Source organism: Talaromyces amestolkiae (assembly GCF_001896365.1).
Source record: "Talaromyces amestolkiae strain CIB chromosome Unknown scaffold19.1, whole genome shotgun sequence".
NCBI classification, from domain to species: domain Eukaryota; kingdom Fungi; phylum Ascomycota; class Eurotiomycetes; order Eurotiales; family Trichocomaceae; genus Talaromyces; species Talaromyces amestolkiae.
The window spans coordinates 71,708-91,067 of NW_024468055.1; the positions used below are offsets into that span (position 1 = coordinate 71,708).

The 19,360-nt window shown below is 43.5% G+C and overlaps 6 protein-coding genes across 6 annotated transcripts; 3 read left to right on the forward strand and 3 right to left on the reverse strand.

Moving 5' to 3' along the window:
• Positions 1–1,666: 1,666 nt before the first annotated feature.
• Positions 1,667–3,284, forward strand: BHQ10_008356 (uncharacterized protein; the record flags this gene model as incomplete). Its single annotated transcript, XM_040881152.1, has 5 exons — positions 1,667–1,881; positions 1,936–2,051; positions 2,098–2,340; positions 2,389–2,546; positions 2,664–3,284. 5 exons carry the CDS (start codon positions 1,667–1,669, stop codon positions 3,282–3,284), a joined length of 1,353 nt encoding a protein of 450 aa, XP_040736858.1.
• A 1,610-nt stretch (positions 3,285–4,894) lies between these two features.
• BHQ10_008357 (uncharacterized protein) lies at positions 4,895–5,455 on the forward strand (the record flags this gene model as incomplete). Its single annotated transcript, XM_040881153.1, has 1 exon — positions 4,895–5,455. One exon carries the CDS (start codon positions 4,895–4,897, stop codon positions 5,453–5,455), a length of 561 nt encoding a protein of 186 aa, XP_040736859.1.
• Positions 5,456–6,175: 720 nt separating this feature from the next.
• On the reverse strand, positions 6,176–7,550 carry BHQ10_008358 (uncharacterized protein; the record flags this gene model as incomplete). The annotated part of the gene is made up of 5 exons (XM_040881154.1): positions 6,176–6,354; positions 6,411–6,558; positions 6,620–6,922; positions 6,977–7,226; positions 7,300–7,550. The coding sequence occupies 5 exons, from the start codon at positions 7,548–7,550 to the stop codon at positions 6,176–6,178; spliced, it is 1,131 nt and encodes a 376-aa protein (XP_040736860.1).
• Positions 7,551–9,306: 1,756 nt separating this feature from the next.
• BHQ10_008359 (uncharacterized protein) lies at positions 9,307–10,220 on the forward strand (the record flags this gene model as incomplete). Its single annotated transcript, XM_040881155.1, has 3 exons — positions 9,307–9,598; positions 9,665–9,912; positions 9,975–10,220. 3 exons carry the CDS (start codon positions 9,307–9,309, stop codon positions 10,218–10,220), a joined length of 786 nt encoding a protein of 261 aa, XP_040736861.1.
• Positions 10,221–13,320: 3,100 nt separating this feature from the next.
• BHQ10_008360 (uncharacterized protein) lies at positions 13,321–13,890 on the reverse strand (the record flags this gene model as incomplete). The annotated part of the gene is made up of 1 exon (XM_040881157.1): positions 13,321–13,890. The coding sequence occupies one exon, from the start codon at positions 13,888–13,890 to the stop codon at positions 13,321–13,323; it is 570 nt and encodes a 189-aa protein (XP_040736862.1).
• A 674-nt stretch (positions 13,891–14,564) lies between these two features.
• BHQ10_008361 (uncharacterized protein) lies at positions 14,565–15,134 on the reverse strand (the record flags this gene model as incomplete). Its single annotated transcript, XM_040881158.1, has 1 exon — positions 14,565–15,134. One exon carries the CDS (start codon positions 15,132–15,134, stop codon positions 14,565–14,567), a length of 570 nt encoding a protein of 189 aa, XP_040736863.1.
• Positions 15,135–19,360: the final 4,226 nt, after the last annotated feature.

Sequence of the window (19,360 nt, forward strand, 5' to 3'; positions counted from 1 at the left end):
CGTGGCTGGTATACGCTATGCCGTTCAGCCGTGAAAGTCTTTATTAGGCTTTAAACTACCGGCAGTTGAGGAGTTTTCAGAAGAAAATTTTTTATTATCGACAGGTGATTGCTTGTGTTGATGGAGCTATTTGATGGTGGTGGGGTAGATCAATGGCGGAAGAGGCTTCTTGGATGGCGAGATTGGCGGCTGATAAGACGCATAGTGGAGTATTTGCTTACAGACTGGGAAGATATGTTAGAATTCAACGTTTAAAGGATTGCGAATATCGTAGAGCTAATTACCGAATTGAGAATAATTGAGGATAATACGCGTAGGATTTCCCAGATTGGTAGGCTATCTAACCTTATGTCCAAGCCTCTATCATCCTTAATCACGATACTTCAATAGGCGATAGCGATTTATTAATATTAATTTTCTACTTCATACCTGGGATGGGACTACCCTTACAAAGACAATGTTTCATATGGGAGTTCTGCTCCATACTTACATGTACCGATTGGAGGTTACCCGTTTGCCATTTCCGATTGTTTTCCCTTCCCGCATTTACAGGCATATATTCATATTTAATCATTGCTCAACCTTGGTTCAATAGTCACCTAGCTATAAAAATGTTTCGGATATGACTATGACTCAGTTCTTGAAACTATCTAGATACCTACATAGGTAGGTACGACTGTGCAATGCTGGTATGTGATCAGTACAAGATGGCGAGAGTCCTAAGACTGGTCAGCTCTGGATTATTCTTGGATACCTCCTTCACGAATGTTTGTCATCGAATATGTGACATGATCAGATAGTTACACGAGGCATGCGTGGTGTCATGGAACACAGTGCGACGGTGGTGACTTTAGGGCTGAATGATGGCAGTCTGGTATGGACAGAGTGAACCACGGAAAAGAAATGCGATTGAGTTGGTGCCTTGAAGCCTCAGGCGTCAAGGCGTGGAGCCTTGCGGGGGTTCCTGGCTGTCGGCCTTACCATATCAGGTTAGCGAAGGATTCAGCCATGGAACGGGCCCGTCAACGGCGCGATGATTGGTTACACAGCCAGGAGACTCCGAGGAACGATCACGCCTTAGAAAATGTCAACATGTTGAGGATTTCACAGAGTAATCGACACATGTATAATCGGGGTGTTCATGATTCGTACATTTGACTTAGCAATCCAGAGGACGACGACGGATCGGAGTCGCCGTCGTCTAGAACTACGATGGTCTAGTCACGCTGACTTGTTCCTTCGCGCCGCGATCCCTGCGCATCTGGAAGTGTGCTATGTCGATGTGATTGGTGAGAAATGGCTCCACTCGCCTATTCCTGCCTGAATACGCAGGCAGCCCGTCCGGGTTGCAATAACCTTATCTGCCACGCTTCCAGCCCGCCAATAATAGACTGTATATCCACACGCTAGGATGTATTTGGAAATAGCATCATAATCCAGCTAATCACGCCATAAACATGCCTATCAGCGAGGTTGGCGATAAAGAAAATTGGCTAGTTAGTCGACATATTCCATGAATCGCTGACAGGGTCTAGATTTCTTCCTTTTTTCTATTTTTTTCTCTGCTTTTTTTCCCTGAATGATCTTGCATCTTACATCCTGCAATTAATTTAGGTAGCGATCGACGTTATACACGAAAACAGTTGTTGTCGTTGTTGTTGCAGCCATGTCGCAAATACCAGAGTCCGAGGACAAGAAGCCCAGGTTCGATGAGACGCAGGATTCCGATGGAACCAGCACCATCGAAGCCATCACGGCCCTGGTGGTCGAAGACCACAAGCATGAAATCAAGCTGAGGACTATGTCGTGGCAAAAGGCCGCTTGGTTGCTGGCAGGCGACCAGGTGTGTTTGGCGATCATGTCGCAATCGTGGTCTTTGTCGTAAGTATGAGCCCCATCAATTGCAGATTCTAGTGCTGATAAGAATTCGTTCAGGGTCTTGGGATGGGTTCCCGGAATCATAACCATGTTGCTCTCCGGAGCGCTATTTTGGATCACCTCGATTACCATGCACAAATTCATTATGAAACACCCTCAGATCCGTGATATCTGTATGTAAACTTCCACATTCGAGGTGTGCACAACTGACGAATCCAGGTGACTTCGGATACTACGCCTTTGGACAGAGCAAGATAGCCTACGCATTCACTGCGTTCATGTTGCTAGCGAATAACATTTTGCTCATCGGTTTCCACGTCTTAACTGGCGCTAAGATTCTCAACACGCTCTCGGATCATTCGCAGTGCACGGTCGTTTTCTCCGTTATCGCAATGTTGATGGGTATTGTGCTATCGTTGCCGCGAACTTTGCGCCACGTCTCGTTCATGTCCATGTTTTCTTGTAAGCCATCCCTTATTGCTTCCAATTCAATATTAATTAAATTTTTAGCTGCCTGCATGGGATTGGCCATTCTCCTCTTCCTCATTTTCGCGGGTATCGAAGATGCCCCCCTCTACGGCTACAACGGAAACTATCCCACCGACGGACCTGTCCACACATACGCATTTCCTCTCGAGGGCACAACCTGGGTTGCCTGCATGAATGCTGTATTGAATATTACCTTTTTATGGGTGCCTCAAATACTTTTCCCAACATTCATAAGATCCGTGGTCCCTTTCTACAATAGTTTTGGGATTCTAATGCTAACATTTTGATTTACTGAGATGGAAAAGCCCCAGGACTTCCCCAAGTCCCTCGCCGTTTTAGCCGGTATTTCGGTCATACTATTCATTATTCCGCCTTCTATCGGATTTAGATACCTGGGTCAATACGCCACGGCACCTGCATTCGGAAGTCTGGGTGTCGTTGCATACAAAAAGGCCTCTTTCGCATTCGTCATTGTCCCGACTCTCATCATCGGAGCCATCTATGCCAACGTCTCTGCGAAATTCATCTACTACAAGGTGATGGGCTCCTCTCATCACGCCCACAGCAACACCGTTATCGGCTGGGGTGCATGGGTCTTGGTTATGGCCTTTATCTGGATCCTGGCCTTCATCTTCTCCGAGGTTGTCCCCAGTATGGGTGATTTCCTGTCCCTACTCGGTGCCGCGTTTGACTCGTTCTTTGGATTCATCTTTTTTGCCGTCGCGTACTGGCAGTTGTACCGCAACAAGCTGTTTGCTGGTGCTGGTAGAACGGTGATGACGCTGATTCATGTGTTTGTCATGATTGTGGGTCTGTTCCTGTTGGGACCGGGTCTTTATGCGGCGGTTGAGGCTATTATTGCTGATTACTCGGGTTCGACAACGCCGGCTTTTGCTTGTGCAAATTTGTCGCTATAGGTTGAGGTCGATGGGACGGGACGTGTTGAAGAATTAGAAAGATTCACGGAATTTATGTAGCAGTTGAAGCTAACTATACTGAATTGAAGTCCTTCCAACGTCTAAGTCTGATATCTTGAGGTTCGGATTGATCTATGGGTGTGGAGCACTCCGACATTATAACCCGCCTTACCAGTAATAATCTGGATCACTCTGCGTATTTATATAAGCAACAGATAGCCCGATATAACGTTAAGCGATAAAGGAATATCCGTTTGTTACAGTAATCTCAAAAGCTATATTCACATTCCACTCAAAAGTAACGAATAAAGCACAGTCCATAATGCTCAATTGATTCTAATATACCCTGACGTTGTCCCAGCGGTTATATCCCTTTCAGCGACCAAAGCCTGACCATCAGCCCTCCTAGCCAAGTAACCACAATGATCATTTACCGACAGCTTATATACTGCGGTGCTGGTGTTGTGGGTTTGGTAAGTAGTTTGTCGGTGAAGTCTATTTTGGTAGAGAATAGTTTAGGGAGAGATTGTCCCCTTGGTCATCATTTGTATTGTATGGTAATTTGAACCTTTTGCTGTCTTCAGAAGGGAGTGTTGTTAGTTTGAAGATTGCGAGTGTTGTGTGTTCATTGTTGGAGTGAAGAGATCGTAACTCGGATTGATTCGGGCATTAACATATTGGATTACTTGATTTGGTCAATTTAGATGAATGTATCTTTTAGGTATCCTCGTCCTTTTGACTCTGTATTTGGGAACAGCTAAAAGTCTGATGTCGCTGTAATGGTGAAGTTGTTGTCAGATACGAAGCTTAATGTTGACGCATCCATGGAAATATAGATGTATAGGTAACCCTAACTTGTTAACCATCTAAAGACTAGAATTTCACAAAGAACATCTATTTTCCATGCTTCAGTCTATTCTAAATAGTCTTACCATGCATACCGATTTTCATTTTGCTATGTTGATTAGATCCAGCAAGTTCAGGATCGACTATTACATTCAATTATTTGTACTTCACTGGGGACGCATACCCTTTACATGTAGCTCGAAAGCACATATCTTTCATTTGGACTAGTGTTCAGGGCATCGGTCAAATGCAAGTATGGTGTTTGATCACTCCATGAAATGTTCTGACATTGAAGTGCGAATACATGTACGTCAATGATTCGGGCAACTCTTATTACTTAACATTTGGGGAACAGATTTTCAAAATCTGGTGGTGAGTACGACAAAATAGACAAATATCCAAGGAAATGGGTGAGTAGGGTGATAAATGAGTCTCAATTCGTAGAGACAGGCCCTAATCCTTTCGGATCTTATTATGCGGAATCTGGCATATGTCACGTTCGGTACATGATCCCAGCTGCAGGAAAAGATTTAGAAATATACCAGTGAACATTGTCAACAGAAGATCCCTGTCTTTGTCTCTCGAGCACTGCCTTCCACATGTGACTAGCGCGGGTGGGGAAGCAGGACATGTCCTACAAATGTTGCTTCCAGCCAAGATAAATGTTCTTTCTCTATCAGTATTCTCTCACGCATGTCTAATTAAACAAGTAATACAGCAATTATTTCTGCTGTCCTCCTAGATATCGTTTTTCAGGGTTCACAATGTCCTCCTACTCCTCAGACGGCGAGCCGTGCAACACACCGACACATACTACTGTCAGTATACCAGAAATCCGTGATATTCCACCACCCAGCTACGCGAACTCTACATCACAGCGCACTTCAGCGAAAATAGGCCCCTGGAAAGGATCAACATACATCATCCGTGATCCCGAGACGGAACTCGTCATCGGCCTCAGAGATGGGAACCTAAGAATGTTTTCACAGGAGAAAAGTTCTGGCGGTTTCGACTTTGGTCAGCGAGATACCCATTGGCAGTGCCACGAGAATGGACAGATGTGGCTCGGTTTCAAGAACGCAGTGTCTGGACGATGGATTGGACATAATGATAATGGAAAACATTGGAGATTTCGTTGTCAAGCGGAACGGCATAAATCGTGGGAGTATTTTGTGACGAGACAACATCCAAATGGTGGACATTTGCTTTTAGTGAAGGATTGGGACTCGTTCCTACCGATGAGGGCGGCTGATAATGGTGAATTGGTGGTGGAGAGAGATGTAGATGCTGGGACGGCGTGGGAGTTTATCAAAGTTGATCTGTAAGCGTAGCTCTTATAATGAATTCCCTGTCTTGCGGATACCGTTGGGGCCTTCACGACGTTGTCAGGAGAAATGCATCTCGGTTGAGGATAGTTGAATGATGTGTTTGAGGAACTGCTGCTATATCCTGATGTGTAGCATCCATTAGACGAGCTGGAAAAAGATGACATTTTGGAGGATTGGTATTGTAGGTAGGATTCAAGTGAGTCGGAATTAGTACGTATGAATGAATGGATTATTTCTCTTGTCCTTCTTGCCGGACAGAAATTGGAGCAGAAACATAAAGGTGAAGATAGTGCTTTGTCGCTGTAATGATGAAGTAGTTGATGGACTAACTAGGCCTTGTACCAAACTCACTTACCTAACTGGACGCATAACCTGAGATAATATGACTCGCGTAATCTAGAATTCACTACCTTCTATAGGCTATATACAAACTATATCTACCTTCTCAAAGGCTTGGACTCACGAATGAGGCGTCTCCTTGACCTGCAATGGAATTATCATTCTGCTGGAGCCAATCCTTCCACACCTGCTCAATATCATTCTGATAAATCCAATCAAGCCCTCCTTCGCTAAACGCTGCAATTCTTGCTTGGAGCCTGCCTTCAAAAGTATTTGCAACGCTAGCGAATTTGGATTTCATGTTATCCAGATGTTGATACCTGCGATGAAACAAATTATTAATGATTTTCCTATAGTAAAGTCTGTACAGAACTCAACCTACATGCGCGCATAGTAAGGGGATCGAATCGTGTCAAAAATATTCAACACCTTCTGAAGGCCGTCTTGCTTTGAGAATGATGACTGCTTTGACGCAAGAGCAGAGAACACATATTCAATACTTTGCGCAAGAATCCAGCCATCCTCCATTGCAAATGCGGCGCCGGAGCCAAACGCGCCTATCATTTGGATCAGTTTCTTTGTACGTATTTCAGAGATTGTCTCAGAGACATACCAGTCAAAGGATGACTTGCATCACCGATCAAGACGAGTTTGTTCCATGCATGTAGTTCGTTCAAACGTGGCCCTGCAAAGGCAGAAAACTCCTTCCACGAGTCTTTTGGGACTTTGGCGAGAGCTTCTTTCACCCTGGTATCGTAATTCTACATGCCATTTTATCAACTTTCAAATTCTTTTTTTGATGGGATGTGTTGCATTGAATACCGTAAAATGCGCTTCAACATGCTCATTCGTCGTGTCGATACCCCAGCTCCATCTCCTGACCTTATCGGTCTCGGGGTCAACGAGGAACCGTGAAGATATCTCGATATCTTGTTTTTCTGGGTCTATCTCCGATGGATCATCTACCGGAGAAAAATACACATGGCCCGCTGTACCGTGCCACCAGGATGTGCAAGTCGGAACGTCGGGGATGTGGGAGATAGATGAGAGAGGTACTAAAGTGCGCCATATCGTTGTGCCGGTGAATTTGATGGTGTGCTCAGGGAAGGCGGTTTGCCTTACGACCTATTCTTCATCAGCGTTGATGGGATCATCTTAAACGTCAAAGCTGGTGCTTACTGATCGAATCCCATCACCTCCGACTACCAAGTCAGCGACTACCTGCGTTCCGTCGGAGAAGTACAAATTTGCCCCGCCTTCAGGTATGTTCTCTATAGAAAGTAACTCCTTGCGTAGCTGAATTATTCCAGCCGGGACCTGATTGATCAGAGCTTTCTGTAATCGTGTTCTCCTGACTCGTCGTGACTGGTACTTGAGCGGTAAATTTGATGGACCGCGCTTAGCAAGAAGATTTCCATCCAAACCATTGCTATTCCAAAAAAATGCTTCTTATTAGTCACGGGTCTTTGATCGATATATCGGGTATATTGTGGTATTCATACCGCTGCTGAACTTCATCGACCAAATGACCATTGACCTCATGACGAGCACCGAGGAGTTCCAAACAACGCCAGGAATTATATCCAATATTCAGACCGGCGCCAATCTCTCTCAACTCACGTGCCTTTTCGTACAGTGTTACGTGTACTTGCACGTTTGACAAAGCCGACAAGGCAATAGCAGTTGCAAGACCACCCGGTCCTCCGCCGATGATGGCGACGTGTAAGGTATTATCGTCTTGTAGTTGAACCATATTTATGATCTTATTTCCTGCGGGTTTGAATTTTGAGTATTTATTTGGGGCTGGTAAGAATGCATTCGAAGATAAGAAATGGACGTTTTATCTGCGGCATAAACAGTAGCCCTAAATCATCACGTCATTGTCCCCCGCGATGGTGTTGGCTTGACGGTTTGAAGATAATCTAAAGTGTTAGTAATCTGATATAACACCACGATAATAAAGAGGGCTTATAGACGATAACGAATTAAAATTTCGGGAGAAGATGCGAGTAATTATATACCTAGGCATCCATGGATGGTTTTGAAAAGTCTAAGCAAGCCTGATGGTATCCATTACGTCGTTCGTATTTATGTACGTTAAAGCTCGCGCACGATGCCAACAATACAAAATATATGAAGCGAAAAACCCGATAGTAAATAACATACTTGAAGCAATCCAGAATCGTAATATACATTGTATACAAAGTGCTGCTAGACAAAACCCGGATCATTGGTCACAAAACCCTGGCCCCGTTAGATTTCGTCCGGAAGAGTCCGATTTGTCGAGTATGAATCGTGAGATAGATAACACCACATAAAATAGACCGGAAAATGAGAGTCTATTTTCAAATTGAACGCATTTCACGACTTGAAAGTACTTCTCTTTTCGGTCGAGTCTTCATGAGCGACCCGATGGGTAGGATGATGATAGTCCAATACGTACAAGTAAGTGAGGGTGGTTTTCACGGAATCTACTTAACTTACTAGGTTATAGCCCTAGACTTGTATCCTGTTGTTTTGTTTTTCGGGCTAGACACCCTGATAAATAAACATTGCAGCTCTTAAAGACATCGTGCAAAGAGATTGGTGGTGAATCGTGATGATCCGGCCCGGGCTATATCGCCTCACTGAAGTAGTAGATAGATAACATGTAAAGAGCATCAATGGCAGTCATTTTGATCGAGAAAATTCTAGATTAAGTATTAATACTTCCACGTGAAATAGAGCTGTTGGGTACGCGGGAATATTGGTTACATTATGATGTCTTAATATTTTCCTGAAACCGAAGATCCCCCACACGACAGAGGAAAGAAAAGGTTCATTTGGACCTAAGAAAGAACTCGCGATTATGAAATTGATACCTAGAAATTAATTGACTACAGCCACCAAACATTCAATACCTTGGGCTATTAAGACGCAGTTACTAATCAACCTCCCGTATTGAGGCATACATAGCGACGGTCATCTCCGTGGGGCCGGAGAGTGAACCGGAATGTTGATTTGAATACGAATCACTCGTGATATACACGGCCCCTATACTATCTTTCTATGCTTTTTTCAGCAGAGGAACGCAATTCCAGGGATCAAAATTCTTCACTGCATCCCTCGCCAGTATATACGAGCAGACGGACCCTTTTTCGAGTAATCCTGCATACTTCCTCCGACGTCGATTGTGATATTCCACTTTTGGTTAGCGTAGAGAGATCCGGTAAAGCCGAAGGCGATGATTGGTGGAATAGCCCCACCTCGATTGAAAAGCTTCTTAGACTTTCCGATTTAGGAAAATCTCGATTTAGAATCTGACGAAGAGGATTCGTGGGCGAAGAAATTGGAGGATTATCCCTGTGAACAGGATAGCCGTAGAAGCAGAATAATGGATATAAATATCGAGCAATCACCTCTTGTACAGGCAAGTTTCAAATCAAGGACTTGAATATTATCAAAAGTCTCACTTTTACAAACAAATCCTCCGATTTTGCCTTTCCGAGAGAATCAAAAATACAATCGACATGCCTGCTGATACTCTCTCTCTCGCCGGGAAAGTCGCTATTGTTACCGGCTCCGGTCGCGAGAATGGCATCGGCGCTGGAATCGCTGTTGCCTTGGCTCGTAATGGTGCCGCTGTGACAATTAACTACGTCTCGGAGTCTTCGACAGCACGTGCTGAAAAAGTTGCACAGAAGATTCGAGATGCAGGTGGCAAGGCTACAGTTATTAGAGCCTCGGTTGACGAAGAAGGAGCCAAGGCGCTTGTCGAGGGTACTCTTAAAGCCTTCGCGACGGACCACATCGATATTCTGGGTAAGTAATATACCTCGTTGGAATAATCAACAAAGTTTTTTGGTACTTATCGACGAGTTAATGTAGTTAACAACGCCGGAATCGCACATGTGGGCTCAACCACGGACCTGACGACGGAACAAATTAGACAGACATTTGAGGTCAACCTCTACGGTCCGATGTTCATGGTCCGAGCCGTTGTTCCGCATATGCCTGCCGGTGGTCGCATTATCAACATTTCATCTACCTCAGCTAAAATGCCTTTGGCGGCATATAATGTATATGGTACTTCTAAGGCTGCTCTTGATTATTTGACAGCTATATGGGCTGGGGAGGTAATATCAGTTCTCTCCCTGCTAGATTTTCTAGAGAGCGAGAAAGCTAATTTATCATACAGTTTGGCATAAGCCGTGGCATCACTGTCAACTCCATCGGCCCAGGTTTCGTCGAAACGGATATCATCCCTGATGATCCAGAGTTCCGAAAAATAGCAGTAGACTCAATGCTGGATCTGACCAGGGCTGCTCATAGAGCTGGTACAATTGAAGATATTGGGGACAGCGTGCTCTTGATTGTATCGGAGAAAGCGCGATGGATCACAGCACAGCATATCTCAGCTAGTGGTGGTCTTACAGCTCTTTAAGGACGGACTGTACATGTTTTGTCAGTAACCTAGGAGCCACATTTGGTCTGGAACCGTTTGTCTGGTAGCGTGCGCTCATTTTAGATACGTGCTTGTCAAAAGGTATTTTCCAAGCAAAATCTCTCTCCAATTATGTGCTCTTCAGTCTTGAATGTTTCCCCCATCCAGAGAACTTGCCGCAGAATATCCTGTACTTCGTCCCACTCCAGAAGTCCCATTTGAGTTGCAGTCCCGCATATTTCGTCAATGTACCATTGAAAGTCACTGCCGTCGGCGGCAAGTGCTGCTATTGCTAAAGCCCACAAGCGTAACTCCAAGTAAGGAGCCCAGTCGATTTCATGTTGCAAAATAAGTTCTTTTAGCAAGCTCTTGTGTTCACTTATGCCGCTTGGTATGATTGAAAACCTCTCTCTTAGAAGGGCAAACAAGATCATACTTGCCCGACGTACAGCTTCTTGAACTATTAGAAGTGGAGGAAAAAGCCCGTCTTGTTGGGGGTCATCAAGTCGCGGCAATGACAGAAGTTTGTGAACATAGATGTTGAAGGTCCTACCCAAAAATCTGTCATCTTCCATGACTCGAGACTTGTTGAAATGTGTATCGATAAATGTTGTTAGGTTCGTTGTTTCAGATAAGAAAATCATTACTTCCGCGAGGCCCAAGAAGTGATCGATATACCTAGAAAGCAGTGGACTTGGCAGTAACGTATGCTCTATGTTGTGTAGAAGATGGTGAGGCGGAGAAAAGTATGGTCTTCTATCGAATATGAAAGAGCCCGAAACATCGATCCTGCGTAACACAATTAGGAATCAGCAAAATAACAAAAAATAGTAACTCACCAAAAGCAGAGGAGTCGAATCATATAAGATGACCTCAGAGTTTGAATACCTCCTCGACGAGCGATTATAGCCTGAAAACCGTTCATATGAATGAGCCATCGTGCGAAATTTTGCGAGACAAACTTTCATGTCACAGTCAGAAGGATCATAAGTTCCAAAATTAGCCAGAGACATTTACTTACATCATAGTACGCGAATTCAAGAACCGCAATCATAACACCCTCGCTCAACTGTTCCTCGAGGCTGTCTATTCTTCTCTGAAGGGATCGTACTGATTTCGTGTAATAAGTGATCGCTTCAGGAGTTTCATTGATTCCACAAGGAGTGTATCGGTCGATCATCCTAGATGCATTAGCTAGGGTGATGAGGAAAGCCGTGGAGTCGAATAGGCCCATGTTCCACCAGAGCTCTTTTAGCGGGCAGTAGCTTCCATCTCCTTGCATCACTGACAATTGAACCACGTTCAGTAGTTGAATTGTATTTTCGGACGAGAAGAATTACTTACCAAAAGTCACTATTTGTATAGCCCGAGAATTTAGTTTCACGGGGAATGGCCCTGCCGGATAAGATGTCGTTATGTTGAATCGTAGAGGGCTATGTGCTCCCGAATATACCGTCTGTTCTGCAAGATCCTCATGTCTAGTCCCTGAATCGGGCAATTCCCTAATAATCTGTGATAATTTCCGAACATGTAGATTGTTTGTAATGTCCCTCTTTCTTGCTCTTCGACGGATCACGATCTGGTTTTGTGGATTGCGGATCTCATTGGGATTGCTGATATTCACGAATTCTAGAGCTAGCATCGTTCACTTCCACTTTCTGAGCGCCACTAGCCCAATATTTTAGTGTTAATATATTGTGTTCAATCACAAGAATAATTAGGTAAGGTTAGTTGGCTATATGATCAAGAAGGTTGAATTTCAGCTGACAGTGTGGTAAATCGCAGGCGGGTCTCGCGCTGCTGACAAATCTCAATCTTGCATAGAAAGCCTCGTCTCAGGTTCTCAGCCACTAACCTGGGTATATCCAAAGTTCATAATGTAAATTTGTAAATTTGTTTACGAACATTTGAATTTGTTATTGATTATGTTAAAGACTTTGACTTGCATACTTAAATTTTTGTATATCTACCTTATCACGCTTCTTGAACAATCCCAAGTCATGCACCCTAGAGCAGTGCTTACATCTTGACACTATTAGAAAGTTCCTTGTGTTAAGGAAATTTATCCTTACGATAATCTTGCACGGTTAGATATACTTTTCCATGGATATATATACTCTGATTGCTGACAAGATCCCTACCTACCTGTATAGAAGATTGAGGTTTCCGGCTTCTCTACACTCCTAACAGATTTACCAGACTTCCAACACGATATGAAAGTCGTACTATATATAGTATAGAGTAAACTAGATAGTTGCTGTAATGACCTTCTGGCAAAGAGCAACAAAATAGGGGTTAAATAGCACCGGCAGTTTAAACAGGGCTGCAGCGAACTAGTGCTAAGCAGTGACAACGTTACTTTAGGTACAGCTATCCGAGGTATGGCGGCAGGCATAGCAGATAAATCCACTCACTTACTCTTAATGGACATGGATTACAACGTCCCACTCAAGTTTTCAACTGCACTACCTCTCCATTTCGCACCACCGATCGAATCATAACCTACCCATGATACAACACGTGAAAATCAGCCACACAATACTGTTACACTACTTTACGTGAAACCCTAAAACGAATAATCAGCTTTTTTCTTTTGATCAATTAGTCATAGGTCACTACGAATGTCTCGCAACTATCTATGTACAAGTGAAAATCAAGCCCTGTCTGCAAGGCCTTCCATATCACTCATCTAAGCATATGAATTAACTCCCCACAGCTCCGGTTCTCAGCATTCTCCAGTTCACTTTCAACCCCGGAGTGAATCTTATAAAGCTGTCCGTCCAGACCAACATCCGCCCCGTGGCTCGCCTACCTAGATTCATATCGACTATCCCCGGTCTCCAAGGATCGAGTCTATAGGTGAGCTCCTAGATGGAGATACGGTCGCGCTTACATGCGTGCTTATAGGAGAGTAAGTATTCTTATTTCTGATGGGGTATATAAATGTTGAATTTATTTATCAGGGAGTTGGTGCTTGATTATACTTTTGAACCAAATGACAAACTCCTAACGCCGTATAGTGAAACACCAAATTGAGAGGAAGAGAAAACAGAGAGAAGAGGACACGAATTCTCGTTTGTGGGAAAACAATTTCCGTGACTTACTCCACAAGTATCTTATACTCGGGATTTGGAGAAGGTTTTTTGTAAGTCAGAACATCAGATTGCCAATCAGGTTCGGAAGCTTTACGCCAGAAGCAGCGATGAACATCACCCACCAACATGTACGACCAACTCCCACGCTTTACCTCTATTTCACCAAGGGCGAGTGAAAATAATCCTAGCGGATGGGGTTTGAAAATTTTGGTGTCGCCAATACCATTCTCTTCAAGTTTTTGAACAACATGGATTTCGACGGGTTTCTTTTGTGCCACTATGAAGGGTGGGCTGCCAGGTTCCATGTGCCACTTTGCATTAAGGTAGCAACAATTATGCGAATTGTCCAGTACAGGAACATCGTTGAGAACTTCCAGAGTCAGAAAGTAGTTCCCTGGCGGGATTTTGAAAGGCTCGTCGGGGTCCTCTTCTGCTTTCTTTGTGGTCACTATGGGAGAACCGAAAACCGACCGTGTACGACCCCTAGCACTGAATATGATAGGCGCAAAGCTCAATGCTAGGTATGGCTTCCTAGCCGCTGTGGTGCTTTGGTCTGTGGTGCTTTGGTCAGTCATGTTGTGTTCTAACAAATGTGAAGATGTTATGGTAGATAGTTCGTACTATCAGAGGACTTGTGGATGAAAATAGAATCACCGACACAGCGTGAGGAAGCTTCATTTTATAAATAGAAAAGACCCTGCAAATACTGTCAATTTTCGAATGACTCAACTACGATTGATACTTATATAGAAATTTATCTTAACTTCAATCAATCAGTCACCGTATGACCTTGAGAAACTACCGACTCGTCCGAGCAACGAGCAAATCATGAAGACTCATTGATGGGATCAAGAGTTACGCATTCCTAGTGGGGATATTATACAAGGGCTCTTACTCACCGCTATCGAAGGGAATAGAAAACTTAAGAACAGGGGTTTGTTTCCTTTAGCTCTGACTACAATCATTGAGCACGTACTTGTGGTCGTATTCGTGTCTGATCGTATAGAACACTCACTTACAGAAATATACGCTTGGTCCATACCTTGATACTCTGGATATAATATGCAATTTAAATCGAATTTAGCTTTGAATTGAGATATTTGGATCATGTAGTTGATTGTCTAGGATATTATTAGATATTTAATACTATCGAAGGGTCCCAAGGTCCAATATTTCGAACACAGAGGTGTCGTTGTATACTGAACTGGTATCAAACCAGCTAGTCATACGAGACGCGACGCCAATGGCCTCACTCGTCATCGCAAGTGACCTGGATGTAGTACTTGGGATTTCCTTTAAATGGCTTGAACATGAGATCATCTCCAAAAAGAAATATTTGATGGATTTGACCCACAAGCATCACGGTCAAATTCTCCTCACGCCAAAGATCGATCGTTCCCAACTCAATAACAGTATCATTTGATGGCTTAACGGCGAAAGATGGCGCGGAATCTAACGGATCCATGTCGGTAGAATTCAAAACAGCTGTAATTTTCACTGAGTCGGTGATAGCTTTTTTGGACTCGCTTTCTATATCGAAGTGCCATTTCACGTGTTCATAACTTTCCACTGTTGTACCGTCGGGCTTGGTCTTGGATGTTGGTCTCTCTCCTAATATGTGCAGTGCTATTATGTAACACCCTGGTGGCAGCTTCAGAGGGTTCTCGGGCTCTATTCCCTTGTGATGAGTGATCAAATCTATTTCTTTCTCAATTCCACCGGTAGCTGAGTAAATAACGGCGCTGTGAAAGCCTAAGGCAACGAATGACCGAAAGTTGGCAACACCGGAGTCCACGCTCATAGCTTCGGAATCGGACATCTTGTTGCGAGGTTGTTTAAAATATGATTAGATATTGATTAGCAAGAATGAGCAAGGGGAATCTGCCAGAAAAGTTTATGTTCAAGTTTGGACAGGAAGGACATGAAGTGAGAAGATAGGCTCTATTATAGTTTAAAAGAAGTGTCTTCGATCACAGTCACAGTCATCATCAATGACCACAACTCAATATTTTTACCTCTTTACAAGAATGGAACAGATTATTGTATTTCATTGAGTCATATCATCTGATGCTTCTCGATATATTGCTATAGGCAAGAAGAAACGGCAGCAGACGATGTCAACCATATCCCAGTCTACAAACTAACGACGGCACCTCATAAGTCACAATATCTCAATAGATATAGGACTCAAAGCTTGCATACGACTTTTCACTCTTATATAGGACGATTTCATTATCTCGAAAACACCTGGGCATAGCGTCCAGATCAGCGACTATGGAAATGGGTACTGGGGTCCATGTACGACGCGCAATTTTGACATCTGCTCTGGGTTTATAGCGCATGGTCGCACGTGAATTACTAGAGATAGGTATTGATAAAAATATCTTGCTACCCATCGCTCGAAAATGGCGACCTGAGCTTCGCTAGTTGCCAATTGATCTGAGGGCATGATTGGCATTACGCATGCAAAAACTAGCAACTACAAGTTCATTTCAAAGTATTTATGTTCTCTATCAACGAGAATCCAATATGAGGATAGGGGAAGACACCTTTTTGCTAGGAAAAGGAGATTGAGATGTGAAGCGGTAGTTAAACCTCTAATGGGACGGCCCAGGGAGGGCGGAGCTATTGTGAACTCCGGGCCTTTCTGACAAGGATAAATCAATAATGGAACCTCGCCTGACGGAAAGATATTAGATGGTAGCTTCTTTGCCTTGTTACACAAATTTCAATAGCAATATCACATTGTGTATGATGCAAGTCTGAGATATAACCAATGAGGAAGCCGTTATCAGTCCCCAATCAGTGACTAATTCTTGATTCAGCTTCGTTATAACGAATAGGGAAGTCCCTGTCATGTGGGCCTGACATTCTTTGCATAGTAACACGAGTTCAGGCCAGGTGTTCAAGCTAAGCTTTCAACATCAGATGGTAGAGACGCAGATAATCATAGTGACTCATTTCATCGAGAGAAAAGTAGCCGACAGAACCGAGTTTTAGCGGCGAGCATAATTCAATTTGTATAAAACCATACTTCCAGATTGAGCCGCCGAAATTCGATCAATGTAAGCGCTCGAGTTCTCGGTAAGTGACTCAATTGTTCCTATGCTGACCATAGAGATTGTATAACGCCAAATCCCCCTTGTGAATATGCACAGTTTTAGCGCTATATCACACGAATATAGTACTTGAGGTTTCCAGTGAGCTGTTCAAACATAGGACCTTTATTCATCCAAGAAGCAGAGATGAGCGTTTCCCACCAATATCAACTCATAGTTCTCCCTTTCTTGAAGAGTATCTCTCCCAATTGCATGCGGTCGAACTTTGTTGTTGTAACATCGCAAGTTAGCTGAGCCCCAATCGAGTCGCGAGGATTGCACATAACCGAGATTCTAATCGTGGAATCCTCAGGTGTCTTGATGATGCTGCAAGTTTCAATGTGCCACATTGTCTTGTCGAAGTGATCTTCCATTTCACCCTCCGAATTTGTCACTTCAGCTGGCTCTTCGTGGGCCAGTCTTAATGTCAGAAAGTACTTTCCTGGCGGAATTTCGAAGGGTTGATGAGGGGTGATTGCGAAATTCTTCGATCGTCCGACCAGTCGCCAGCAATACTTCCTCGCCATCAGGCCCTATTCGGTAGTATCAAAGCCTAGGGTAAGGTACGTCATAGATTTCTCGTTGAAATCGGGAAAGTTATTGTTTAAACTAGCCATCATAATTTGAGGATATGCCAATGAGTGGTTTCAGGAATAGTTGAGTAGATATGCCGCAAGGCCTCCATGGTATCTGGTCACGGGGTTGACATACTAGGGCTGTCACACATGACAAAAGCCCAGCTGCCAGCTTGGAATCAGATGCTTTAGGCTGGTTGATGGAAGCTCGCCTCATGCAAAGGATAGTATCCTTCTGCTATAGAGGTAACGCTAAATGAGTCTATAGTGGAAAGAAAAGACTAATTATTTGTTCGTCATAGCTCGATGACACAGCTCCCGTGAAGATAGGGAGCAGTACTACAACACTAGAACCAGTACGTTAAGACACCCAAGCCCAATCCAACAAACATTGCAGTCAATGGTATGAGGTACATATACCTATGATATTCTTTAATTTTTTACAAAAATTAATCATCACCCTGACGAATCAATGTCGAAGTGCGGCCATTTCACCTTAGTTCAAGATACCCCTCGACGACTTCTACTTTACCCACAGGTGGACACAAATAGCACCAATTTGTGGATCAGGACTTCATAATGCATAAGAGTGGTAGGCGATGGATATTTAAACCTATTCTGACCATCTAAAATCAACTACCTCTTATACTTCTACCAAGCTACCTAATCCCAACATTACACGGGTTCCCATCATCCCGCCTGCTTTGAATCCACATGCTCCTGGAAATCTCACTAATTGTAGTTTGTATGAGAACACATTAACAGTGTTGGCACGTTTCTTTATTCATGAAAGATGTGAGCATCTGACTACAGCATCCAAGTTCCCAGCTTGATAAACTGGAACCCTTGCCTTTCTATGCAACTTTTTGTCTACAAATAGGATACATTTTTGACTTCCATCATTTCTTCTGTGAAAGTATTCAAATTTGGTCAACTGTGTTAGATGAAACAGTCAAATTTGTAACGTATTATAGGTACCTGTACTATGTAACCAGTGCAGTCAACTAAACACTATCATGATACTGTCTACCTCTGTTCAATCGTCGGGTTGTGACTTCTATATCCAGCCGCGAGCAGCTGGCTGAAGTAAGTCCGGTCCCTTATTACCAGGATTTGAAGATATCTTCCATTAACTTCTGATAACTAGAAGTTTTCCAATGCTGCCGATTTCTCGACTTGCTCAGTATCAGCATTACGGATCTTACCGCATTAAATCCCTGGATCGGCTTGAACTCTAATACTATACTATGGAGTAAGATGTCCATTTGTGCCTCCAAACAGCTTTGTGTTCCTAAGAAGAGATGTGAGCCGTATTGGGAAGGGATTTACTTAGCGTTGAATAGCTAGAAATGAGATTGCCACCAATATAAGATGACTTTGACCTGGAAAGGCGACAAATATAATAGTTAACATCTACTACGCAGATCCAACATAGGCATTGAAAGAAACAATACAGCTTCCATCTCGCAAAAGTTGCCACGATACCCTCACATCCAATTCCTCATTTGCCAATCCTAAGTTTTCATACAAGTATCAATACCCTGGTCGCAATTAATGAAGCAAATAAAACAAGTGACATCATGACAGTACCCAGCATTGCCATGCTTGTTAATGTAGCAAAAATTCCACCAGCCGGTGGAAAGCCGCCGTACATGAAAGATTGGAATGCAGCTACGAGCGAACCTGTAGAAAATTAGTATCAGCAGATTTATTCGATGAACAAAGAAGGAATGTATCGGTTATGATTCCAGCCGGTCTGAATCCAAGACTCATGACAATTGCCATGACGACGGTGAAGGTGATCCACCAAGCAGTGATAATGGCAAGAATATCTAATTTAGTCAGTAAAACTCAATGAGATTTAGCGATAAGTATGAAACCTAGCCGTGAGAGCCACTGCAAAAATTCAACCAGGTATCTCCCGAGCTAGATATGATTTCCACGATTTTTGGTAGACACTCCCCGCCCCGCCAGATCGACGCTTGGAATCGGGAAGCTTGAAAAATCCATTGAGAAGACAATCAAGTAGTCGATTCGATAATGTTCGGGGATTTTGGTACGAAGATGGATGCATTATTTGAAGGTATCAAAACCTCTAGGGCGTATGAGGGAATGAACGAGATTACCTATCGCGATGTTGCTTCTGCTTTCACGGCAGTTTGAATAATGGCTTTCTTATGTGGCACAGTGTACGAGGTTGTTCTTAGGCAGAGCTATCGATCCTGACCACCAGAGAAGCCTTATTGACCTGGGATTACTCGTAAGTATCATTCAAAATAAATAATAAATTTCTGTTTTGTGGCTGTATGGGTGATTGCTTATCGTTGCTTAACCGGTCGATCAATATCCTCACCAACGTGGTGCACTTCCGG